Source organism: Plasmodium coatneyi, chromosome 13 (genome assembly GCF_001680005.1).
Source record: "Plasmodium coatneyi strain Hackeri chromosome 13, complete sequence".
Taxonomy (NCBI): domain Eukaryota; phylum Apicomplexa; class Aconoidasida; order Haemosporida; family Plasmodiidae; genus Plasmodium; species Plasmodium coatneyi.
This window is the reverse complement of record NC_033568.1, coordinates 1414996-1438545: the sequence shown is the minus strand read 5'-3', so window position 1 is coordinate 1438545 and position 23550 is coordinate 1414996. Positions and strand designations below refer to the sequence as shown.

The window sequence follows — 23550 nt, the reverse complement described above, 5'->3', positions numbered from 1 at the left end:
GTAAATTAAGAATAAACCAACGAACACTTTTTCTGTTAGAACCATTTGAAGAAATTTTCCCCTCACCCGCAGGTAGCCTGCACGCCAGGTTGGTGTGCCAAGAATGGGAACGCCACTCGTCGGCGCAACACTTGGAAGCGAGGGTATGTGTGGCAGGTCACCCCTTAAAGGCTAACGCAATTTTCCTTTTTTCTCAGTTACAAATGTGTTAATTTGGAGGAGAAAGAATGCCGCTCCTCATAGGACGGACTTTCCAACAACTTCCACGCTGTACATAGCATTCACCGAAAAAAAAAAAAAAAAAAAAATCATGACTATTTTGGAAGGTTATTGATCAAAATAGCTAGTCATGCCGTCATACACAGCATGCTTAAGCCATGATTTAACGGTTAACAAAAAAAGACAATACATATGTGCACTTTCATCAAGTGAAAGGGAAGGCCCCTTTCGCATGCTCATCATCATGCGGACATTTGGCTCTTGTAGCCGTATCAAAGTGGGTGGGAAAAGGAAAAAAAAAAAAAAAAAATAATAATAATAATAAAAAACTTTCATTAATTTTGTCATTAAGATTAACTTGACATTTCAACAAAGCGGTGGTTCACTTTGCTGGAAAAAAAAAAAAAAAAAACGTGAAGACAAATTCTGCCGCAAAACTGGCAACGAGAAATAAACCATGTCTCGCGCGAATCGCAGGGAAAGTCGAATTAATCGCCGACAGAGTGGTGTACAAAAAAAAAAAAAAATATAGACAAATTAATAGTACTGAAAATTCAATTTGTAACAAAACAAAATATTGTTGAGCAAAATTGCAAAGACGGTTAACTCGAAATTGTTCTTTTTTCCTTTTATGTAGATGACATCTAAGCCCGCGATGAAAAAGTTCAGCTCCTCGTCCATATCTATGCAATTGTCTGGCAAAATTTTTCGGAAGTTGTAATTTACGTTGTTCACAAGGCGTTTCTTGTCTCCGATGCAGGCGTCCTTGCTGAAATTCTGCAAAGGGCGGGGAAAAAAAAAATATATATACATATATATATAACGGAACTCATGACAGATGAGTAAGAGGAATGAAGTCCCCCTGGTCGCACGGGGAGGGAACGATGACCCCCCCACCTTGGTAGACCCCCTCGTTATATGTCCCCCCCTTTTTTAACTCACCGGGATAAGCGCCCTTCCTATGCGTTCCGTATACAGCGGAATGGTAAAGTAGGGAATAAGGAAGTATGAATTTGTGTAAACACACCTATGCGCAAAGTAGACAAAAATGAGGTTGCTGTACTGGTTCGCCAGCACAATACACGACTTGTCATATATGATTTTCAACAAATTAATGCGAGACGACTTGTATGCAGCAGGCAATTTCGGTTCGATTGGTTTGCTTAATTCTAGTATGGGCACAAATCTGGTGGTGAAAAAATTCTTGGTAATTTTTGTGAATTTAATTTTTGACAAATATAGTCTATACTTATCTGCAGATATTACTATGTAATTACTGAGTTGTCTTTTTTCTTCCCTATCAACAAATGAATCAAATGCTTCTTGAGTTTTTTTCACACAAGCGCAGGCTTTTTTTTTTTTTTCCTTTCTTACACTCTTTTCACCATAGGTGAAATGTGTGCCCCTTTTCTTCCACCCCCTACTTAAATGAGAGTACAAAAATCTCAACATAGATATGTTCAGCATAAGCGTGTCTCTTTTTCCTTTTGGAAGCAGGAGGAAAAAGAGCTTGAATAAAGTTGTTGTATTCGGAAGGTCCAAATTGAGTGAGTACAGAAAACGATAATCTGATTGTACTTGTGGTGAATCGCTATTACAATTTTCATAATGGTTAAACAAGCGGGTGTCTAAAATGATATTTCTTATCCACACAATGTATTTGCATATACGCCTTGGTGTTAGGGGATATTTTTTTCTTTTCTGGAATATGTTTTTTGTCAAGTACACAAGGAAGGAATACCTTTCCTTCACATAGAGGGACTTCAAAATTCTTTTTTTCTCTGCATTCACTTTTTTATCATGTTCCTCATTTTCCGATTTGTGTAATAATTTACAATTTTTTAAAGCTATTTGGTAAAATATTTTCACCACCTTCAGATTAATGTAAAATGTGCTCTTAACATATTTTTCTTCGAAAATTATTTTCCTCCTTTGGTAATTTCTCAGTTCATGTAAATTCACTCGTATGATAAAAATGATCGTTTTTGCCTTCCTATAATGTACTTTTTTTTCGTATTCGTTTTTGTTCCTCTTTTTTGGCTTCTTCTCACTGCAAATGTGTATGTCCGTCTGGAATATGACGCTTCGGCGTTTATTTGGGTCATCTCCCATTGGACTGCTTCCCCCGCTGTTGCATGAATCTTCCGGGGCATCATCCGTCACGTACTTTACGTTCACCACGAGTAACCCCCTCCCACAGTATCTATACATATTCTGCAGAACATTTATATTTTCAAAGTATTTAATCTTATAGTTGTCATTTCTTGAGTGCAGGAAGCATATGTTGTACACTTTGTCTTCCCTCCTGAGAACGTCCTCCAGGTCCTTCTTAGTCAGTGGGGAACCATTTCTATCGCCGTTTCGTTCATTTTTCTTCATTTTACGTTGGCTCATTTTCCCTCTTTTCCGTTTCGCAGAATATGCATCAGAGTTGAACGAATCGGAGGAGCAGAAATCGGTGCTATTATTTTCTAAATCGTCGAAAAAATGTTCATGGCGGCTTTTCTTCGAGTCACACTTCGCGTTCTGGCTGCGTTTCTCCGTATTATCCGTCATGCCCGCTTCCCCCGTGTCCACCTTGTGGAAGACACCCCCCCGATAGCCCTTGTACATATCATTTTCGCGAAAGTACCTGTGATGGTTAATAATTCTATTGCTATGGGAAATGTTCACTATGTTATTTATCACATTGTGGAAATTCGAAACGTTGTTTTTCAGTATAATTGTATATCCGACATTTTTATTTTTGGAGTGCATTTCGGGGGGATCCTCCTCCGTCTCGATCTGCTTCTTCCAGATGCACCTACGTAGTGTGTCCTTCCTCTTAATTTGCGTTAAGTAGGACTGGAAATGTTCATTCATTTGGTCACTGGTGCCACTTGTTCCGCCCATGGATCCGAAGTACACGGCGTAGTTCTGCAAAAGTTCGTTCAGAATTTTCGACTCCTGATAATTTGCCGTAATGTGGAAGTTGAAATACAGCTTAGGTTTGGACGCCTCAAACTTGGCAATACAGTCAGATAGCACTTTGCATTTGACATGACAATACATACTTTTGCAGAACTTCAAATCTGCGTACTGATGAATTAGCTTTTCAAAAAGTGGGATCCACTTCTTTGGGTTATCTTCACAGCTTTTCCTTTTTCCCGGTAAAAAGTGAAAGCTAAAATCGTTCCTAATACCACGTATGTATTTATAAAACAACGACTTTTCATGTTTCTTCCTTTTTTGGTAATCTGCATCGTGCTCATCCCTATCATTATGGTTGTCATCATCATCGTCGTCATCGTCACCACCTGCGTTTGCGAACTTCCAGTTGTTCTTGTCCGGTTCTACGCAGGACGAAGAAGAATGTGGGTCCGTTTCCCAGCTGTCATCCGATTCGTTGTTCGATTCAGATTCCATGAGCGAAGATTTTCCTTTCCGTTTTTTATTCTTTCTTTTGTTCTGTCTGCGAGTGTAATATTTTTTCTTTGTTCCATCCTTCTCTCTACGGGATGGTTTCATATGGAGATCCTCCGTCCACCCTTCCGTCGCATGTTCGTCATTCCACGTGGAGGTGATCATATTCCCATAATGACCGTATTCGTAGTCTGTTAAAACACACACATCCCGTGTTAAACGCTTCCTCGTCAATTTTACACTTTCCAGGTCGAGTATTCTCTCCTCATATTTCAAAGGATAAACAACGACGTACGATTTTAGCAAATTCTTACACACATATTTCATGATCGAATATATTTGCTTAATCTTTTTCTTTGACAAGGACATTCTGTTAATATTCTTGTCAGTCATCATTTGGAAAATGGCTTGGATGTTATTTGGTTGGACATACTCCGTTCTTTTCATATTCCGCTTGTACAGGTAAGAATGGAGGGCGTGTAAATTGCCCCCCTCTATCTTCCCCTTCCCTCTTAAAATGGAACAACTGAATAATTGGAAAAAGGAATACTTCTGAAAAAAGGGGCAGAAATTATCCACATGTACGTTCCTAGAGGGGAAATAAACACAATAGTTAAAACTAGGCCTCTGTCCTATGAAAAAATTTTCTTTGTAAAATAGGTCCGTAAAAATATCACATTTGGAAATATTCTTCTTCAAAAGGAAGTCACCACTCCATCCCATATGCTTCATTTCCCGTTTGCAGAGAATGTTATTTTTTTTCATGTTTGCTAATAGTTCCTTTTCCTTAATCGATTTGTACATTTTGCTCTCATGAAACAATTTCTCGAAGGCACTTCTTTTACCTCTGTAATTCGTTTCGATTGTTGCGTTGGCCAGCAGGCTGAGGGACATGCGGTTTTGACTGTTGTTCGTTTTCGACTTTCTCCTGACATTTTCCTTTACCATGCTAACGTTTCGGTGACGCTCCCTGCTTTTCCTATCCTCCCTCGGCGGAAACACATGGTCGTAGATGTTGTAGTTCCTGTCCAAGTCATAATTCTTCACATTGAATGGGTTCCAAAGAACCAAGGTTCTGTCCACCGAGCAGGACAGAAGGAAGTTGTCGTCCGGTGAAAATTTCACACAGGGGATGTTATGCTTGTGGTGCTTTATAATAATTTCGTAAAATCTGGATGACAATTCAAAAAATAATTTATACATAATGTCATACCAGTCTGCTGAATAGAATGTCACATTTGAAAAGGTCCAGAGAACTTCATTCAACCTATTTGATTCGTTATAAGAAGAACTCATTCTCACTTTATTGAAAAATTTTCTCATAATCTCATTGTTAGGTAAATTTTTGAATATATAATTAGCATTTTTATCATTGTAAAGACTGTTTCTTACTTGTTCTGCTTTGTATTGTACAAGTGCGCTGACGTTGTAGTCATAATATTTCTTCTTCATTTTGCTGGCATCCCCTTTGTATTTTTTTTTTCTTTTTTTTCTGTCCCCTTTACCTTCCTCAATAGTGGAATAGTAATACCTTAAAAATGTGTTAAAGAAGCGATCCTTCTGAATTGTATTATTTTTGTCTGATTCGTTTTTTTCGCCTCCCCTCAGTACATTCAAATATTCGATTTGTTCTTTGATTGGTTTTTCCTTCTGTATGTGCTTTTTCTTTTTTTTTCTGTGTGTTTCTTTGTGTCTTTCCTCAGGCATGTCTTCCATTTCACCCTCCATCGCTTTCTTTCCCTTCAAAACCATGTCCAATTTTTTCCTCTTCTCCTCATTCAGGTAGCAATTTGGTTGCAGCAGAATTTTATGTAACCACTTAGATGTAATGATATTTTTGTCTTTACATGATTTTTCCTTCCAGTTGGGCGTGTCTTCTCCCCAGTTCGTCATCCACAAGGGTGCGTTCTCCTCTTCATCACAGATTGGCCCTTCCTTCTTGCTCAGATGGGACGAACTATTTTCAAAATCGTTGATTCCTATCGGAACAATTTGTGTGTGTCCACTATGCCTGTTACCGCCCTGATATGTTGGTTGAACAACCTTCCGCTTTAAATAATATTTGGATAGCCGACCTTCTCTATTCCTCTTTATGCTGACGCTGCAGTTATTTACGTATAACTTGGAGCCCTCATACTTCAAGAAGCGATAAGCTGTGTTGAAATTTATTATGTTGCTTCCCTCAAAACACAGGTCTGCATTTTCGCATTCAGAACATTCATCCACTAGGCATTCCGATATGTTGCTAAAATCGCTTGTGGTGTGACTACATGAGGAATAATATGACTCATACGATGAATCTTCCATGTCTAAAGTAGACGCGGAACTCAGATTTGGCTTCAAATCTGTCACGTCGTGATCACTACTGTGGGGCATTTTTTTGGAATCTTCTTCTGCTTCCCTCCATGGCGTGTCTCTCTCCGTGCATTCGATTGGCATACCTCCAAGATGAACATCTCCCGTAAAGTTATCTTTGCTCAATCTGTGTTCCAGGATCGAACATTGTGAAGTCTCATTCCTGTGTGAACTGCTGCTTCGGCTTTCTTCCAGGGGGTCTTCCATTTCGGACTCTTCCGCGTTGCTGCGAAGGTCTATTTGGCCATTCTCCACGTCACTCGTAGGTTCTTCCACTGATTCATCTGCTAATTCATCTGCTAATTCGTCCTCTAATTCGTCCTCTAAATCATCCTCTAATTCGTCCTCCTCGTCACGCTCTTCTTCCTCTTGGTCGTCGTTGTTGTCTTCCTCCTCCGGCGTCATTTCATCCGTCTCTTCCTCCGATGCTTCTTCCTCTAACACCGCATGCACTCGATCTGATTCCGCTGATCCGGCTGCTGCCACTGCATCCCTCAGTTTAAGAGCCACTTCCTGCAAACCGTCCATTCCCCAAGGAGGTCTGCCCCCCTCTTCAGGTGCCCCGCGGTCCACTCTCTCGTTCTTCTCACACACACCTTCACACACAATGACAAAATCGAAAAGAGTATCTGATTTAGGACCATGAGTCAACATTATTTCATCAGCACTTTGGGGAAGCGTATATACGTACCGAACAATGGCATCATACTTATCATTCATGGAGGCATTTTTGAATCCAGAAGGAATTTCCCTAAAACGCCTACACTGCATGGTTCCTTGTTTTCCCTCCATTTTTACACTTTCCGATTTTTTGTTCTTCATTAGGTCTAAAATAATGGGCGATATTTCCCCGGTGAAGGAATCTACTTCATTAAAAAAAGTGCTTCTCAAATTGCTTCTGGAATTATTTTCTTGATTTAAATTGTGTGTGTCATTTTGCAAATTATTCATTCCGTTTGAACTCCAGTTGGTCATGTTGGGCTCCACAGAGGAAGAGTTGTTCCTGTTCGGCTCCCTCATATTTAAAACGTTATTGTATAGCATGTTGAGGAAAAGGTGCTCATTTTCCTGTCGCAAACCCCTCGAATTGCTGGCGTTTCTACTATCCGCGTTGTTATATGCAGAAGAGGAAGATCCATTATTTGCAGTTCCTCTAGATGTTAAGTGTGTATTATCGAGATTGGTTGTGTTTATTCTGAACCTCCAACCATCCTGGGTTGTTGCAATTCTATCTGGGTTAGATGCCAACAGGTTTCTAATTATTACATTTGCGTAGGAGTTAATTTGTGTTCCCCTTCTGTATGTTCTTGTTTCTCCTGTGTCCCCCCTTGGCAAATGCACACTTCCCGAGGTTGTTTCGTTATCCACTTGTGAATCTTCCAAATCGGGTCTTTCCCCAGATTCACTTTCCTCATTCGGGGGGGATACAAATACAGCTGGATTGACTGTAGGTGGGTTGTCTAAATGGGGAATGTGCTCATTGTTGCGCAAGTTGGATGTCTGTTGTGGAACTACCCTAGACGTGTAATAACCTCCCCTCCGTCGAATGGGAGACCTACCGGTTATGTTCCCAATGCTGTTGTTAATGCTCAATATATTCTGGGCAGCATTCATCATGTTATTTACAACTCTCTGCGTGTTCTCATCCATGAAGTTATCTCTCACGTTTGGTACATTTCTAGCGCTGTGCCGATTTGGTCGATTTGGTCGATTTGGTCGATTTGGCCAATTTGGTCGATTGTTTCGTATGTTATTCCTCATGTTGTAAAAAAAATTATTCCTCACCATCCTATAATTGTGTAATGCTCGAACAAGAAGACCATTGTTTGAAACGTCTGAATTGTATCCATTCCCTAGGAGCCGACTCCCACCCGCTGACAACAAATCTCCATTAATGAACCGGTTAAAATTGTTTGTACTCTGGCTAGTTGTGTTGTTATTTATATATGCAGGGAAATTTAATCCTCTACGGTTCATGCTCCCTTCCGATATATTAGCTGACTCGGATGAGTTCGAACCTGATTCGGCTTCCAAATTTAGTAGCAAGTTATTCATCACACTTTTAACCTTCATTTTATCCTTCTTATCCTCCTTGAGGCGGTTATTTCTATACAGATTATCCATTTCCATCTCAACGGTGTAATTTACAATTCCATTCATGTGAGCTTTACCTGCCATAAGGCTTCTTAAGCATCTTTTTTTTTTTTTTTTTTTTTTCTTCGTTTTCTTCCTTTCTGTCTTTTCCGCATCGCTGGAGGGGGGGTTACTACCACTTCTGCTACTTCCATCGCTACTACTCCTGGGCTGGTCGTTTCTTTGCCTTCTCTGCTTCTTGCCATTCACTGCGCCACCTTCATCAAACCGCAGGGAATAATAATTACTGCGATTCTCCTTTGCCGGTCCAGGGTGCCCCTCCTGCAAAAAATCCTGATCGCTTCCCATCGGGTCGTTCGTCAGGTGCATAATGTCCAGCGTGTTATTATTGTGGTCCTTCAGCTCGCAAACTACTAGTATGGTTTTGTTGTAAAAATCGAAATTCGCCTCTTCTTCCACCGCTGGTTGTTCGCTCGTGGGGGCTTCCTCTCCGTTGACAGATCTGCCAGCCACGGTTGTTCCATTCGCTACAACCGTTGCGTCTGCTCCTTCTATTGCTGCACCTGTGGGGGTAGTTTCCCTTTGACCCTTTAAAAACAACCCCGGTGCCGAGTGTCTCTGGATGCTCTTCACAACCATTTTTAATTCGTCCACATATTTCCCCGCAACGCGATCATAACAGTTCAGTTCCCCTTTCTTTCTCCTTTTATCTAAAACCACGAAGATGGAATGCTCATTTGAGAACAAGCGTTTTGTATGGGAAAAGCTAAAATTGTGTCTCTCTTTTATGAACTGTCTGAACTTTCTGCTAATATTTTTTAAAACATTATTGGCCTTTTTGTAGCTGTACAGGTGCTTGTTGCATTTTATTACTTTACCCCTATGCACATCAACGTTTGTATCGCGCAGCACATAGATCCTTTCTACCTTTGACATGTTGCAACTTTTGATCTTCCTGTAAATGACGTTGTGCAGACTGGGCTCATCTTCACTGCTTGTACTTTCCGCTCCAGGAGTACCCTTAGCCGCTTCGATGTCTTTGCTCTGGGTGTGCTGAGTGGGCGCCCCTTTAAGTGATCTCCCTCCATGTGGGTATCTTTCCCCCACTTCGTCACCCGTGAGAATATCCAAATAATTGTGTCGTTTCTTCCTTCTCTTCTTCATTTTGTTGAATACTTGCGCTTCGCCCAGACCCGACCTGGGTATGTTCCTGCGCAGAAATTTAATGTACCAATTTTTCAAAAACTTATTGTTGTTGATTATCACCATGTGGGGGTGGAACAACTTCAAATTTTGGCAGTACTTGGGGGCAAATCTTTTGGCATATAATTTCTTCATCTTATGAACCGTCTGAGCTAGGTTGTGGTGAATGTTCCACTTCATGTGGTAGATCTCGCCCCCGATGGAAGCTTGCTTTAAAAACAGAATGATTGCATCACTTGGGAAATTATACGACATTGTTAGAAGCATTTTTTTTAGATTCTCCTTTCTGTTGAGGAAAAACTGGGCCAGGTCAATCGGAATGTAGCTCCTTTTTTGCAAAATGGACGAAACTGCTTTGTGCAAATTGGCCTCCTTAAAATGGTCTTGCACGCTAATCTTCGTGGCGTAACTGTTGTTCTTCTTGGGGGAGAAGCCCCTCATGGGGTCCTTCGGTTGGGGGGTTGTTGGTACCATATGTGGATTAGCTTTGTTTTGTCCACCTGGGTCAATGTTATTCCTCCCCACTTTATCTGCGGCACATGTACTGGTGCCTTCGCCATCCTGAAAATGCAACAACGAACCGTCTTTCCATTTCTCAAAGGGGGCACTGTCACTGGAATAAGAACGAATGGGTTCCTCTTGCCCGTTCGTTATGCTGCTTCTTTTTTGTCCTACCTGTTCCCCCCAGGCAAGGTTTGATCGGCTCATTACACTGCTCCCGCGTTCCTTATGGTTAATATATTCATTACGAAAAATTACCGAGTCGTTTTTTTCTTTCTTTTTCTTCACTTTTGATAAGGCGCAACCATTTGGCTGATAGCGCTTTCCCCCCTTTCTGTTCACCTGTTCACTGGTGCTCCCCGAGGTGGACCATTCTTCACTCTCCTCATAATGATCCAAACGGAGAATGTAATCGCACTTTTCCTCCTTACTATGGCGGTGATGCGAGGAACGATTATTTTTTATTTTGCCTTCCCTTATATACGCTTTGTCTTCCGTTCTATCCTTTTTCTTCTGCCTATTCTTACTTTTCCTGTTCACCCCCTCCTGGTCGTCCTGGTCGTCCTGGCCCTCCCCATCAGTGCTATCGAAATAAAATGGGTCCCTGTCATCGTTAACGAACAGGCGATTCACCTTAACCCTCCTACGCACAAATGCATTTTTAAAAAATTTAAGAGCCTCATCATAATCATACCTCCTCCTGAAATAGTAAAAGTTGTTCAAATTGTAAAGGTTTATATTGTGTGTGTTCGACCCAATGGCTAGTAAATTTTTTGTAAAGTTAAACGAAATGGCCCACGTGGACGTGTCTGACTTAATGTAAGTTTTGTTGTTAAAAACGATGTCTGGTTGCACGTATATATGTGAGGACTTTAAAATCTTATCATTGTAATCTACATTGAAGAGATTAAAGCTGAAAATGTTGAACTGCTTCCAAATTTTATTATACTTGATGTCCACACTTGGGTCTAGGAAGTTCTCTAACTTATTGCTGAATTCTTCGTAGTGCTCATGCGTTATGTACAATTTGCAGAAGTTTACAAATTTCTTTCTTTCCTTCTTTAATATGTTTAATCGCTCTACATGCATATTGTAGTTTCTGATGTTCCTCCTTAATCGGTCTATTTGCGTTTTTTTCGCATCTAGATGATATTTTTTTTTAATACGTATTTTGCCTCTCCCCCTGTGAAGCGCAATTGGCGAGAGCATACCTCGCACACCCCTTTCACATCTTCCCCTCTTACTGCAACTGTGAGTTTCCGTGTTATGGTCATCCCTTGTCCTTCTTTTATTTGTTGCTACCCGCTTGATTTTCCTTTTCCCCATCAGTTGGGCCATGTGGAGGCCCCTCCTCAGTGTCATGCAAAAATCACCATGACGGTAAAACTTCGGGCCGCTTCCTTTCCTCCTACAATTGGTATGTCTCCGTTTGGACGACAAGTGTGCTGTGCACTCCTCATCACTGGATGATTTAATATACGTATTCACAAATTCACTTTCCTCCCTAATCGCGTTAATATATTCATTCTGCTCATTTAGACCCATGTGGTTATTCCTTTGGTTGTAACCCATGTACACATTATTCCTCATTTTTTTATAAAAGTTGAGTTCTTCCATTTCTTTCGCATCATCGCCTAGTAAATAATTAACTTGATGATTTTTTTTAAAGTTTTTTCTTGATTTGTTTTTCCTTATCCAGGGGTTATCATTCCGCAGCAACGGTCCATCTTCCCCCCCGTCGTCCGTATCGTAGGCGTCCTCCTCCGCGCTCTCAAGACTGCTATAAATTTCGCTAATTTTAAACTTCTTCCTTTTCACCTTAATGTTACTGCGTGTGTTTGTGTTCTGCGTATTAGCGCTCTTCGGATCTGTCATAGGCCCATCCCTTGGACACCTCAATATGCAGATGTATTTCATTCTGTACGGCCCCTTTTTGAATGCGTTTTTTCTGTACACAGTTGGGACGGCCCCATTGCGCCCCTCATGTGCTAATCCTGATACCCCTCCGAGGGACTCCCTTTCGATGAGCCATTTTTTATAGAACCCCTTCTTGCAGACATTTATTTTCTTCGTTTTTAAGAGGGGCTTCTTCAGATTAGCAGTTACATGCTGGTTGAACGCCAGATCATTAAGACGCTTTTTTCTTTTGTCCAATTTTCTCTCCTTTTTCAACTGCATTCTGTACAGACGGGCGCTCCTCCTCTGTTTGGCCTTATTCCTTATATGATCAAAACTGTTAATGCATTTAGACAATTCAAACATTTCTAGAAGCTCCTTGGAATATCCATTTGGATGCTGATTGTTGTGTATTAAACTTAGGATAAAATCATTTTCATCAATTTTTAATTTATTTAAAAGGCGATATGAGTTTGTGAACATTGTTGGAACAGGTGAGTCGCCACATGGACCATGTATACCGTTAAAATAGATGGTCTCCTTTGTCGCATTCTCTTCATACCTCTTCAAGTCGAACAACTTTTTCTCTAAAATATTTTTTAATTTCTTCTTTATATTAATACATTCTACAATTTTCTCTACATAATAGACGCTGGTATCTTCGGACCATCCTACAGATATTAGAATGCACTTATCTGAGTTGTCTCTTTCTTCGCACTTGATATTTACGAACCCTTTAGAATATACATGCGGGGACAGGATAAGAGTCGGTGCAGGAATGTTCATCGATTTTAATGTCAAATCATTTTTCACTTCATCGTGGACGTACTTTATTTTATTTATGTTTTTAAAGCTGCTATCATTTTGGCTTATTTCTTGTTTGCAGAAATTGGCAAGAACATTGTCTCTGCCATTTTCACTCCTCTTCCCAATAGCAATGTTATGGTTAAAATTAGTATTTACGTTAATGTTTATGTTGTTTTCCAGAAAGTTTTTCAATTCGTACACGTAGATATACTGGCCGTATGTTATAAACACCAGTTCGTATTTCTTACTCACACATAGCAAATTCAACGCGAAGAAAACAAATTTGTGTTGGACCCCTTTCGTTAAGTCGTGACAAAATAACAAATCCACATCGCAATTCTTTAACGTTTTTACGTTTTTCCAGGGCGTGCAACTTCGCCCCCTATATGTCTTTCCCATCCGGTGTGGTGCCCTAGGCTTATACTCGCGCCGCTATACTTGGCTACATGTAGCTATACAACGCAATGCGTATTGATCGTCCCTCCCTTTTTTTCCTTATTCTCTTTGCTTCCCCTGTTCTCCCTTCCGTTCTCTCAATCAAACATCTTCACGAATGGGAAAAGGGGGAGGCAAACGCATGAGGGAGGTTTCGCCGAGTATGGCCAAATTTAACCCAATTTAGCCAAATCACATCATGTGGCCCGATCTCACGGTTTAATGTTGCCTAGACAGGCCCCTCTTCAGCGCTTTTGCAAATATACGCAATTAACTTCTACAGAACAACTTTCCCAATGGTGTAGAAGATTTTCAGGAAGGGTCACGTCAGGGAGAGAAAACGAACATGGGCATTCCCCTCACGTTGCTTTTCCTTTTTAATTTAAAAAAATATTACAAAAAAATGTATGCAAAAGTTTTTGCTATCCAAAAATTTAAATGCATTACGCGGTTTCCTCAAAAATTTGGGGTAATCCCTTAAGGTGCAATCGTCAATTTGTTTCCTTTTTTTTTACTTGTCCAACAGTTCGTTACGCATAGCTACTGCTTGGCGCTTTCGTGAGTTGCCTCTCCTCTCCAGTTCTTTTTCCCTTGGAAAGGCACAACAATACAACCATGCAGGAAGATATAATTTTCGCAGCATGCGAACTAACCAATTTAACATACACTTAAGTAGGCTTATTTGCCATACACATGTAGAAAAAAAAAAAAAGAAAAAAAAGGAGCAGTTTGAAGTAACAAAAAAGTTGGAACCATTGTGAAAAGGTTGGGAATACTCATTAACATTTACACAGGCGTAATTACGTAGAAATAGAAAAAATTCTGCATTGCTTATATAATTCTCTTTTTTTTTTTTTTTTTTTCCAATGTGGAATATACATTTAGGGGTAAGAAATGTTAGCTTTATTTTTTTCTCATCGTGTGCTTCACCAGAGGGAGGGTTGAGGACCGTGAAAAAGAAAACTTATATTTTCTCCAAAAAATAAAATAGCAAAATGGTGAAAAGGCCAAAAAGCTAAGGAGAAGAGGACCCTTGTACACTGTTCATGCTCCCTTACGTCCGCATGGAAACACATTTTCCTATACCTACGCACCATGTGTGTTACGCATCTAAGCATAAGTATACGCACGTATGCGCATAAAATGTATACTGCAAGAATACAAGGCCAAAAAAAGAATTTCGGGCATGCTGATCTGCTAAAGCATTGGGGAAGCATCTATAGGTGTGGCTCATCCTTAGAGGCACACAACATTGTTTCTTCTTTTTTCCACTTTTGCCCTCACGAAATAATTTATTCAGTGACAGAATCGAAAGTTGGTCTTTTCTTTCGCACCGTGGAGTTGTGCCTGGGAGCAGGGCTAAAGAACAAACACCCATTTATTGGAACATGGAAAAAGAAAAAAAAAGCAAACAGAAGAAGTTAAGCTAAGCAGAGCGAAGCTAAGCGAAGAAGAGAGTGTCTTCTTCCTATATAAGAGAAAGAGGGAAAAGCAGAAAAAAAAAGAACACGCCACAATAGAAATAAATAGAACGTTGTTCTAAAATGTAGATAGGGGTTATGAGAATAGCCCCTGTGGTATGCTTTCCCTTTTTTGTTTTTCTTCGTTTGTTACGGTATACTCCCACCTAGTTCGGCAAAAGCCAAGAAGTTCATTTCATATACGGCAAAAAGGCCTACACACACAGTGAACAAAAATGTAGGATATGTGTGCACATCGGAAACTATAACACAAGCCTTCTCAAAAAACGAAAAAAAAAAATTACGTCCACAGCTGGCATATATCATATGGCATTAATTGTGAATGTGAACACAATTTACCAATCAGGCCAATTGTGAATTATTTTCTGCGAACTTAAAAAAGGAGCAGCGAGATAAACCAGTGCTACAGAGTGTTCCATTCCCTTGTTCCCATTTTTACATAAGAGGATGTTATTACACGGGGAAATGAAAAAATAGGATGATTTAACTCAGTAAAAGTTGCGAATGCCAATGCGCATGCTAATGTGTATGGCTGGCCTTATTTTATTTTTTTATTTTTTTTTTTCAAAATTACTGCAATTTATAAATACGTAGCTTTGTACCATTTTTCCCAAATGGATTAATCACCCTTTTTTTTCGCTTCGCCTTTTAAAGAAAAACAAAAAATCCCAAATAAAATTCCAACAAAGGGATATCGTTGTCATGTGCAGAAAGGTGGGAAGCTTCTTAAACGGCGATCTGTTTATCAATAATGAAATGGCAACGGGAAGATGCGGATGGTACAAAAATACTGCTACGTGTTCCTGGTCCATCAAATTTTTATTTCCTAACATAATAATCTCTTTTTGATAAAAGAAAGAAATTCATTTATACGAGGAAGGCGCATATACACGTGTGTGTAATGTGCATATAAATATATATTTATTTTTTGCTGCGTCTGTTGGTGAATGTTTCCCCTCCCCCAAGTTTACCACGCATCAAATAGTTGCGAGAACGTTGCTAAAACGCGTGCTTCAGGTAAATGTTCACACAAGTTTTCCGAAGCGCAGTTACCACGCGTCCGCAGTTCATTTGGTAAAGAGCATTTGTCATTCTGCGCCAACTGGGGGAGGCAAAAATGTGTGCAAATATGCCATACATCAGCGTTTGGATGTTATTTGTTTTGTTATTTTGTATTTTTTTTTTTTCCTTCGGCCCAATTGATACATTTTCCGCCACACGGCAAGAATGTAAGACAAACTGTGCCACTCCCAATGTTACGGAAGAGTGAAACGGAGTTAATGCGTCATCGGGCATGTTCGCACAGTGAGTGTAATCCACAGGCATCGTAAACGCTTTTCAAGATAACTTCCCCTTATCACCACATGCTGATTATGTAATTTGTTGGCACGTTCACAATTGGTACTGATCGTTTTAAAAATTATCCTTACACAATTTGTTGCAAAGAGAAAAAAGAAAAATTTCCCCACTTTCCTATTTTGAAAAAAAAAAAAATTCTTCCATTTCGACTGTGTGTGATAAAGTTATAATTTACAGGGGAAACATTTTTTTCTCTTTGCGAAGGATGTATGCACTGCGCAGCACCAGAATGTAGACGCGAACAAAAAAGAAAAAAATAAAAAAAGATTGTTATAGAATGCTTAAATGTGTAAATGTTTAAATGAGTAAATGCGTAAATGTGCACATGAGGGAACACGTTGCCATAACGATCCAACAATATGGCAATTTGCTCTGCAAAGGAAAAAGAAAAAACGCCGACCAAAGCAGTGTTGTCTATGCGAAGCAGACCGAGTCGTTTGCGCTTTCCTCTCTGCGGTGCTTTAAAAATATAGCTATTGTAATTTTCACATTTAAAAACGAAAAAAAAGAGAAATGCTTCGCAGAATGGCAAATTACCAAACGAACGCTGCGCCACGTGCGAAATGCACTGAAAAGCAGAAACGCGATGTCATGACAAACCAGCAATCACATGCACTGCTGAAATGTGCCGTTATGCAACACTCATGTGTAAAAATACGTGCGTGTGTATTTTTCGAAAAGTTAAAATAAATAAAATAAAATTGCCACAAATTGCTAACACGCGCTTTTTTCGTCAAAATAATTTAAATGAAAAAAAAAAAATAAATAAATAATAATTTGTTCATTTGTAACACTTAAAAAGTTGTCCAATTTTTGTGAAAGAATTATTCTTCTAAATAATTCATTCACGTGTGTAATTTTTTAGAACAGACTGGTTACAGACGTTCCCAACATTTTTTTTTTTTTCTTTTAATTTTCGCTTTAATTTTTCCCTTCATCCACTTTGTCTTTTCTACGATTTTGTGTTTAACCCAATTTTCGTGTGCCATGGCCCGTTGTGGCAAGTGCAGCTGAATTGCGACCACCTGCGACCGCCCACAACCATATTCGACACGCCACTGTCAATTGGGGCTAATCTTTATTCTTTAGACTTTGTGCGGCATAAAAACACCCACATGTGCACTCCCACGTGCACGCAAAAAGGTATACACCTATATGCATACCCCTCTTATGCCATCCGCATAAACAAATTCCCCCAAAAAAGTAGTCACACCGCGGGTTGAAAAAGATGATAGCGTATGCAAGTTCCCTGTTGGTGCTTTTTTACGCACTCTACCAAAATGTTTCCTCTGGAATACAAATAAATGGGGAAAGGAAAATAGAGAACCACCAGGAGGCCGAAGAGTTTAATGTTGATGATATCAATGCGTGGATGAAGTTAGACGATGAAAACTTTTTAAAAACATGGACGAAAAATGTGTCAGATATATCCTTCATGGAAACTAAATCTGTCAAAAGTGGGGGTAGTGAGGACGGAGATAGGGCCTCTACTGGATCAGGAAAAGGTAATTGAAAGAATGAATGAATGAACAAATGAGCGAATGAATGAATGAGCAAACCGTTCGTGTGCGTCAAGTTCGACTTGTTCTGTTGGCCGTGAGTTGTGTCGTGGACGGGTTCGGGTTTTTCTCCCTAAGCTCAGCTTCGTGGGGGACTCCCCGTCTTCGCAAACGTTTCCCCGTTTTTCCAATTCGTTGCAATTCCATTTTTACAATGCGTCAATGCCCCGTTTTTACATTTCGTCGCTTTCCCCACCCACAGGGTCCAACGCAGATTGGAACTTCATGTCCCAACAGAGCGAAAAGGCAAAATCGACTAAGACCAAGTCGAACTCGGGAGAATCGGACTCCAGCTCTTCCGGGGGAAAATCGGGACACAAATCTCCAGCCAGCATACATTCAGACTATACGGCCTATGACAGTGGCATGACCTCCAGTGTGGGCAGCAGAGCGTTTGAAAAGGAAATGTATGAATTTGCACTTTCACACCCCATGGAAAGGTTGGGTAAAGAAATGGATATTTTGAAAAATGAATACATAAAAGTGAAGGATGAAGAGCAAAAAGTTTTGAATGATGAACATAAAGAGATTGAAGGAAAGAGAAAAGAAGAGCGATTAAAAATGCTGGCAGAGAGTGACGGGGTAGAAAGCCAGTCTAATGAAGAAGAGAATTTTGTAAAAAAAGATTATACAGATACCAAAATTAGGGGTGGATTCACAGAATTTTTGAGCAATTTAAACCCATTTAAAAAAGAAATCAAGCCAATGAAAAAGGAAATATCCATGGTTATCTATACTCCCGAGCAAATTGTAAACAAGGAAATGATCATGAAGGAATTAGACATATATCATAAATATCAACCCTACCCACCGACCATTCTTCACACTTGCCCAAACAGTATGTTCTTCTTTGACGGCATTGAAGGCTTACGACGTGAATTAGAGAGAGGTAATGAAAAGGAACTCGTTACAAACAAAATCATAGACCATAATAATGAATGCATGAAAAATTTCGGATTATTCGATTTCGAATTACCAGACAATAAAACAAAATTTGGAAATGTGATTGGTTCCCTTGGTGAGTACCATATCAGGCTGTACGAAATTGAGAATGATTTGCTAAAATATCAATCGGGTTTAGACTACCTCTCCCTTGCAGATGATTACAAGTTGGTACACAACGATATAAGCACTTTAGAAAATATCAATTTTTGTCTATTAAATCCTAAAACCTTGGAAGATTTTCTCAAAAAAAATGAAATCGTGAAACTTATGGGAGAAGATCCTGTTGCCTATGAAGAGAAATTCACAAAATATATGGAAGAGTCGATAAAATGTCATTTGGAATCTTTAATTTATGACGATCTGGATTCATCACAGGATATTAAAATTGTGCTGAAAAATGTCAAGTCGAAGTTATACTTGCTTCAAAATGGGTTAACTTCCAAAAGCAAAAAATTAGTTAACAAACTCTTTAACGATATCCAGAAAGAACCAGAAGCCGTTTTCGAAAAACTTACATGGATTTTTGAAAATATGTACCACTTAAAAAGAAACTACACCTTTTTTGCCTTCAAAACGGTTTGTGACAGATTTGTTACTCATCATAATATCTACAACTCCATCCAAAAAATGACTTCCTATATTATGGAGCATGCTCGACTTTACGGGGCATGCTTTAAAAACCTCATCGTTTACAATGCAGTCATATCGGGAATACACGAACAGATGAAAAATTTATTTAAATTAATGCCAAGAACTGGGTTACTGGTTGATATTCACTTCGATGCGTTACTACAAAATGAGAATAAAAAAATTACACGAACGGATTATGTCCTCAATGAGTACGATCCTACTATCAAAGCTTATGCCCTTACCCAGTTGGAAAGACTACCTATGGTTAGCGTCATTAACAGTTTCTTCGAGGCAAAGAAAAAAAAACTATCAAGAATGATTGCTCAGATGAAGCTAGATTTATTTTCACTTGCAAATGAAGACCTTAAAATTCCAAACGACAAGGGGCCCACTTCCAAATTGACTGCCAAACTTATCAGTCTATACAAAGAGGAAATTAAAAAGTACTTCAAGGAAATGCGTGATGATTATGTTTACCTCATAAAGACACGCTACAAGGGTCACTACAAGAGGAACTACTTGCTCTACAAGAGATTGGAGTAGGTACAGGTATAGGTATAAGTATGGGTATACGTATGGGTATACGTATGGGTAGTCCCCCCTCCCTGCTAAGCGCTTCCTAACATGTTGCACTTTTCAAGCAATTCGACTGGGACATTAGGGTATGTGTACTTCCACCCTGGAGAGGAGCGCTGCCATGCGGCATGGTATGTTTGCTCTTTTTAACTATTCGTTCATCCTCCTTAGGAAGTTTACTACCCCTCAGGCGAAATGCCCCTTTTGTGTACCCATAAAAAAAAAAATATTTTTTTTTTCCCATTCCACAAGTGAATTTATCCTTTTTGTACTTCACCTTTTACGCTTTAATTTTTTCCCTTCCTGTGTATGCTTTATATTTTATTTTTTGAATTTTGAGTTTTGAAATTTTTATTTTTTCACCGCAATTTGGCCGTTTGTTTGTCTTCTTACAGTGCTCTCCAGTTGATGCGCGGATCTGCCGCAGAATGCTACACATGGAACAGTTTGTACCGTTCATGGAACAACAAATAAGCACGAAAAAAATTGAATAGGACACTCCTCTGTGTTTGTGTGAATATCCTTTCTTTAAAGAACTCTGTCTATGAATTTTTTTAAATTTTAATGTCCTTCCCAGGGGTGTCTATGTGACGGTTAGGCTTGCCCCACACAAGTACATATACTCCTTATACCCACTTTCGCTTTTCCATAAAAATGCTCTCTTTTTTAACGAAGAATATAGTGCTTCTTTCAGAAATAGCTTCATATCTACTTTAATGGCAAAACAGCTCAGCACTGAATTCGCGTCCCTTGTGCGGACGTGACTCATGCATTTCCGTATGTACGCCTTTTTTGTTAGCCCGTTGGGGAAAGCTCCAAAAAAAAAAAGAGGGAGAAAATAGGAAAACACTGTTTACGCGCACCCAAAGTTGTGTTAACAATTTGGCGTCTACTGCAAAGTTGCGAAAAAAAGTTTGCATCACCAATTAGTTTGTTTGCTACCTCTTTTGTGCAAATTTGGAAGAGGCTATTCCAACAATTTGGAAATAATTATTTCTTTTTTGGGGCGCAAAATGCGTTGTGGGGATTTCAACAAAATACGATTGGCGCCATTGCCATGTGACAAACTGAAGTTCGATGAAAAACTAATCGGTGCTAGTGAAGCAGAACAAATGGATGTATATGCAAAAAAAATTACATTATAATTTTGATTTCCCCCTTTTTTTTTGCAACTGGGATGAATTCACCATTAGACTTGCTTCTCAATTTCCTGCTAGTACATGTGTGTAAGCGTAAGTAAATAATGCGTCCGTTCGTGCACCCCCTCCCCAAGTAACATTAAAAACGGTGGGAATTCATATCACAATTGGGATGACTTCTCCAGATAACAAACCGATTCGGTGCTGCGAATGGGGGGATGCCTCACTAGCTAACTATTTCACGTAGCTACGTAACTCATAACGGCTGACTTCCTTCTATAGAAATGTCTACTTGCCCGTTTTTAATCTCTTCCTAATTTTTCTGACCGAACGGCAGTCTGGACGGGCTCCGTTGTTCGCCTAGGAGAAGTCAAAGGGGGGGGGGAAGTTGCCATCGGAAACATTTAAAAGGACGCGCAATGGGAAGAAGCCGGTATGTACAATAAAGAAAGAGAAAAAATTTTATAAAAACATGGGGGCGTGAAAAACCGTACAAAAGATGTTCAACTTTAGAATAAGAAAAATTGAGGAGAGTCTAATGGGGCAAAAAGGATGCATACCTTTTTGGGGTATCTAGCGCCTGGGCTTCTATTCCAAAAAAGAAGCGTTTGTTTGGAGGTGTTTTCAGGTAAGGCGTCTTCACTCACCACTGCCTTATTACCAATTAAAATGTTGTCATTTAGAAATATTGAAAAGGTGTAATTTTCCGCCGTATGCTTCTTATTTGCACAATTTAAGTTAGATAAAGGAAGAATTCTGTTTTGACTCCATTTTTCGTCTAGGAAAGGCGCCTTTCTCCTCACCTTCATACCTGAGAGAATCATATCTCGAAAAGGAACTCTGTTGCAAATGTAATTGTTTACTTTTGCAATTTTATTCATTTTGTAAGAACGTGGGAAAAAAAAGGAGAATTAAATGCAGAAGCAACAGGAAAAGCAAAGTATCGTCCCCTTGTTACTTATTTCTTAATCGTTAGGATCGAAACAAATGCGCCTTGCCATTCTTCACATGTGGAAATAAAACCGACTTTTTTCCTCCCCTATTTTGTGGCCCTTCGCTTTGATCTATTTCCTGCGTTCACCGTTACGCAGTGGGGTGCCTTTCGCACGTAAGTACGTTTGAAAAGAATTATAAGAATCGAAAAATGGGAAGGCGTTTTTTACTTTTATTCGAGGAACTCATCATTTCAGAGTTAAGCAGGAGGTCGTTCCACGTTATAGAGATGCTTTCTCCTTTTCGGTGGAGGTGCGAAAAGATTTTATTGTAAAATCGGGATTGTGGAAGGAAAAAGGAAAAAAAAAAAAAAAAAAAAAAACGCATTATGTTGTAGCTTTGTCAAGGTATTTCAACGTGATGACACACTTTCGCGAAATATAAAATTTGCAAATATGAGTCGCCTTTTTTTGCAGTTGCGAAAAAGGTATTGTAAAATTATTTCTATATTTATTGCAAATTTGCAGCAACGGTAATGTGTTCTCAGGGACAGGCAGAATAGCGTGTATACACACACATCATATGTGCCTGTTTGCGCACCCGGGGGGAGTTATCTTTGGGGACCTTTTTTCCTTTTTTAAGATACATCCGTATCCATCAGAACAGTTTTGTTCATTTTTTCCAGCTGTTACGTATGGACAGGGTAAAACTATTATATGCATTCCCCCTCTGATAGCACTTTGCCATATGTAGAAATTGTAAAAAAAATTAAACAAAGATGTTACCACGCTTTTGCTTTTGTTTTTATTTTTATTTTATCTTTTTGCTGCAATGTTGCCAAGCATGTGCATGCCTCCTTGTGTGCCCTTCAGGTTTTTCCCCTTGGCTGGATATACCTTTGGACGTGCAAAAGGATGTAACAACTGAATTTTTGCATGTACTAAGTGGGCACTTCCGTGTGTACATTATGTAATGTATAATGGGCCAACTTAATGGGGAATATTTTTTTACAGATCAGATATCAATTTGGTTTTATGGCAGAATAGGCATCTTTAAAAAGGGGGAAACAAACAAACAAACAAACAAACAAACAAACAAACAAACAAACAAACAAACAAACAAACAAACAAACAAACAAACAAACAAACAAACAAACAAACAAACAAACAAACAAACGAACAATGTGGAAATTGTATTCCCATTAATGTAGAACGGTAAGGTAAATGTCGTTATATCAAATTTTCGGAAAAAAAAAAATTCATTAACCTCTTTCGATCTAAGTTTCCTATGAAACTAAATTTTCCGCTATCAATTGTTGGGATAAAAAACGCAACGGCAACGTTACTGTGTGTGGAGCACGCATACGTAAACCACCTATGTGTTTAAAAATGAAGGGGAAAAAAGAAAAATAATATAACCGGAATAAACCAACGAATGAACAAATAAATAATAACTACCAGAAATGTAGAACAAATGGGAACACAAAATAGGCGCACAGATGGTGTAAAATAAAATGACTTAAGCTTTTGTCCCCATCGCTGTCGAAGAGTATATACATGCATACATATGCATCGCTATATGAACAGATTTATGCGTATACTATACATGCCTGTATGTCCTTTCTGCGGTTGCCTCTATATGCTCCTTATGCGCAATGCTGCCTGGCGAGCAATGCAAAAAAAAAAATTGGTGGATCCCCTGCGCCATTAAAAATAGGGGAAATCCACTATTTGGAAAATTGGCAAATTGGCAATTCGTATGTTAAAGCAAATTGTCACACTAGCATAAACGAAAAAAAAAAAAAATAAAGAAAATAAAGAAAATAAAGAATAAAGAATAAAATAAATTTTACTTTCATAAACTTTAAAGGGCTACGGAAAAACGACGTAATTGTACAGGACCTTAACTTGCGCATGGTACAGGCGCTATAGGGGTAATTATACCATAGTGGAAGGAAGGATATTATGCGCGAAAAAAAAAAGCCGGAGAAGGGGGGAAGGCTCGTCATATATCAAG

General features: G+C 39.2%; 3 protein-coding genes across 3 annotated transcripts; 1 reads left to right on the top strand and 2 right to left on the bottom strand.

Moving 5' to 3' along the window:
* Positions 1–756: 756 nt before the first annotated feature.
* Positions 757–12876, bottom strand: PCOAH_00050320 (Uncharacterized protein; the record flags this gene model as incomplete). Its single annotated transcript, XM_020061814.1, has 2 exons — positions 757–996; positions 1162–12876. The coding sequence occupies 2 exons, from the start codon at positions 12874–12876 to the stop codon at positions 757–759; spliced, it is 11955 nt and encodes a 3984-aa protein (XP_019917395.1).
* Positions 12877–16980: 4104 nt separating this feature from the next.
* PCOAH_00050310 (protein 1) lies at positions 16981–19429 on the top strand (the record flags this gene model as incomplete). Its single annotated transcript, XM_020061813.1, has 2 exons — positions 16981–17257; positions 17514–19429. 2 exons carry the CDS (start codon positions 16981–16983, stop codon positions 19427–19429), a joined length of 2193 nt encoding a protein of 730 aa, XP_019917339.1.
* Positions 19430–20889: 1460 nt separating this feature from the next.
* PCOAH_00050300 (Uncharacterized protein) lies at positions 20890–21482 on the bottom strand (the record flags this gene model as incomplete). Its single annotated transcript, XM_020061812.1, has 2 exons — positions 20890–20961; positions 21162–21482. 2 exons carry the CDS (start codon positions 21480–21482, stop codon positions 20890–20892), a joined length of 393 nt encoding a protein of 130 aa, XP_019917234.1.
* Positions 21483–23550: the final 2068 nt, after the last annotated feature.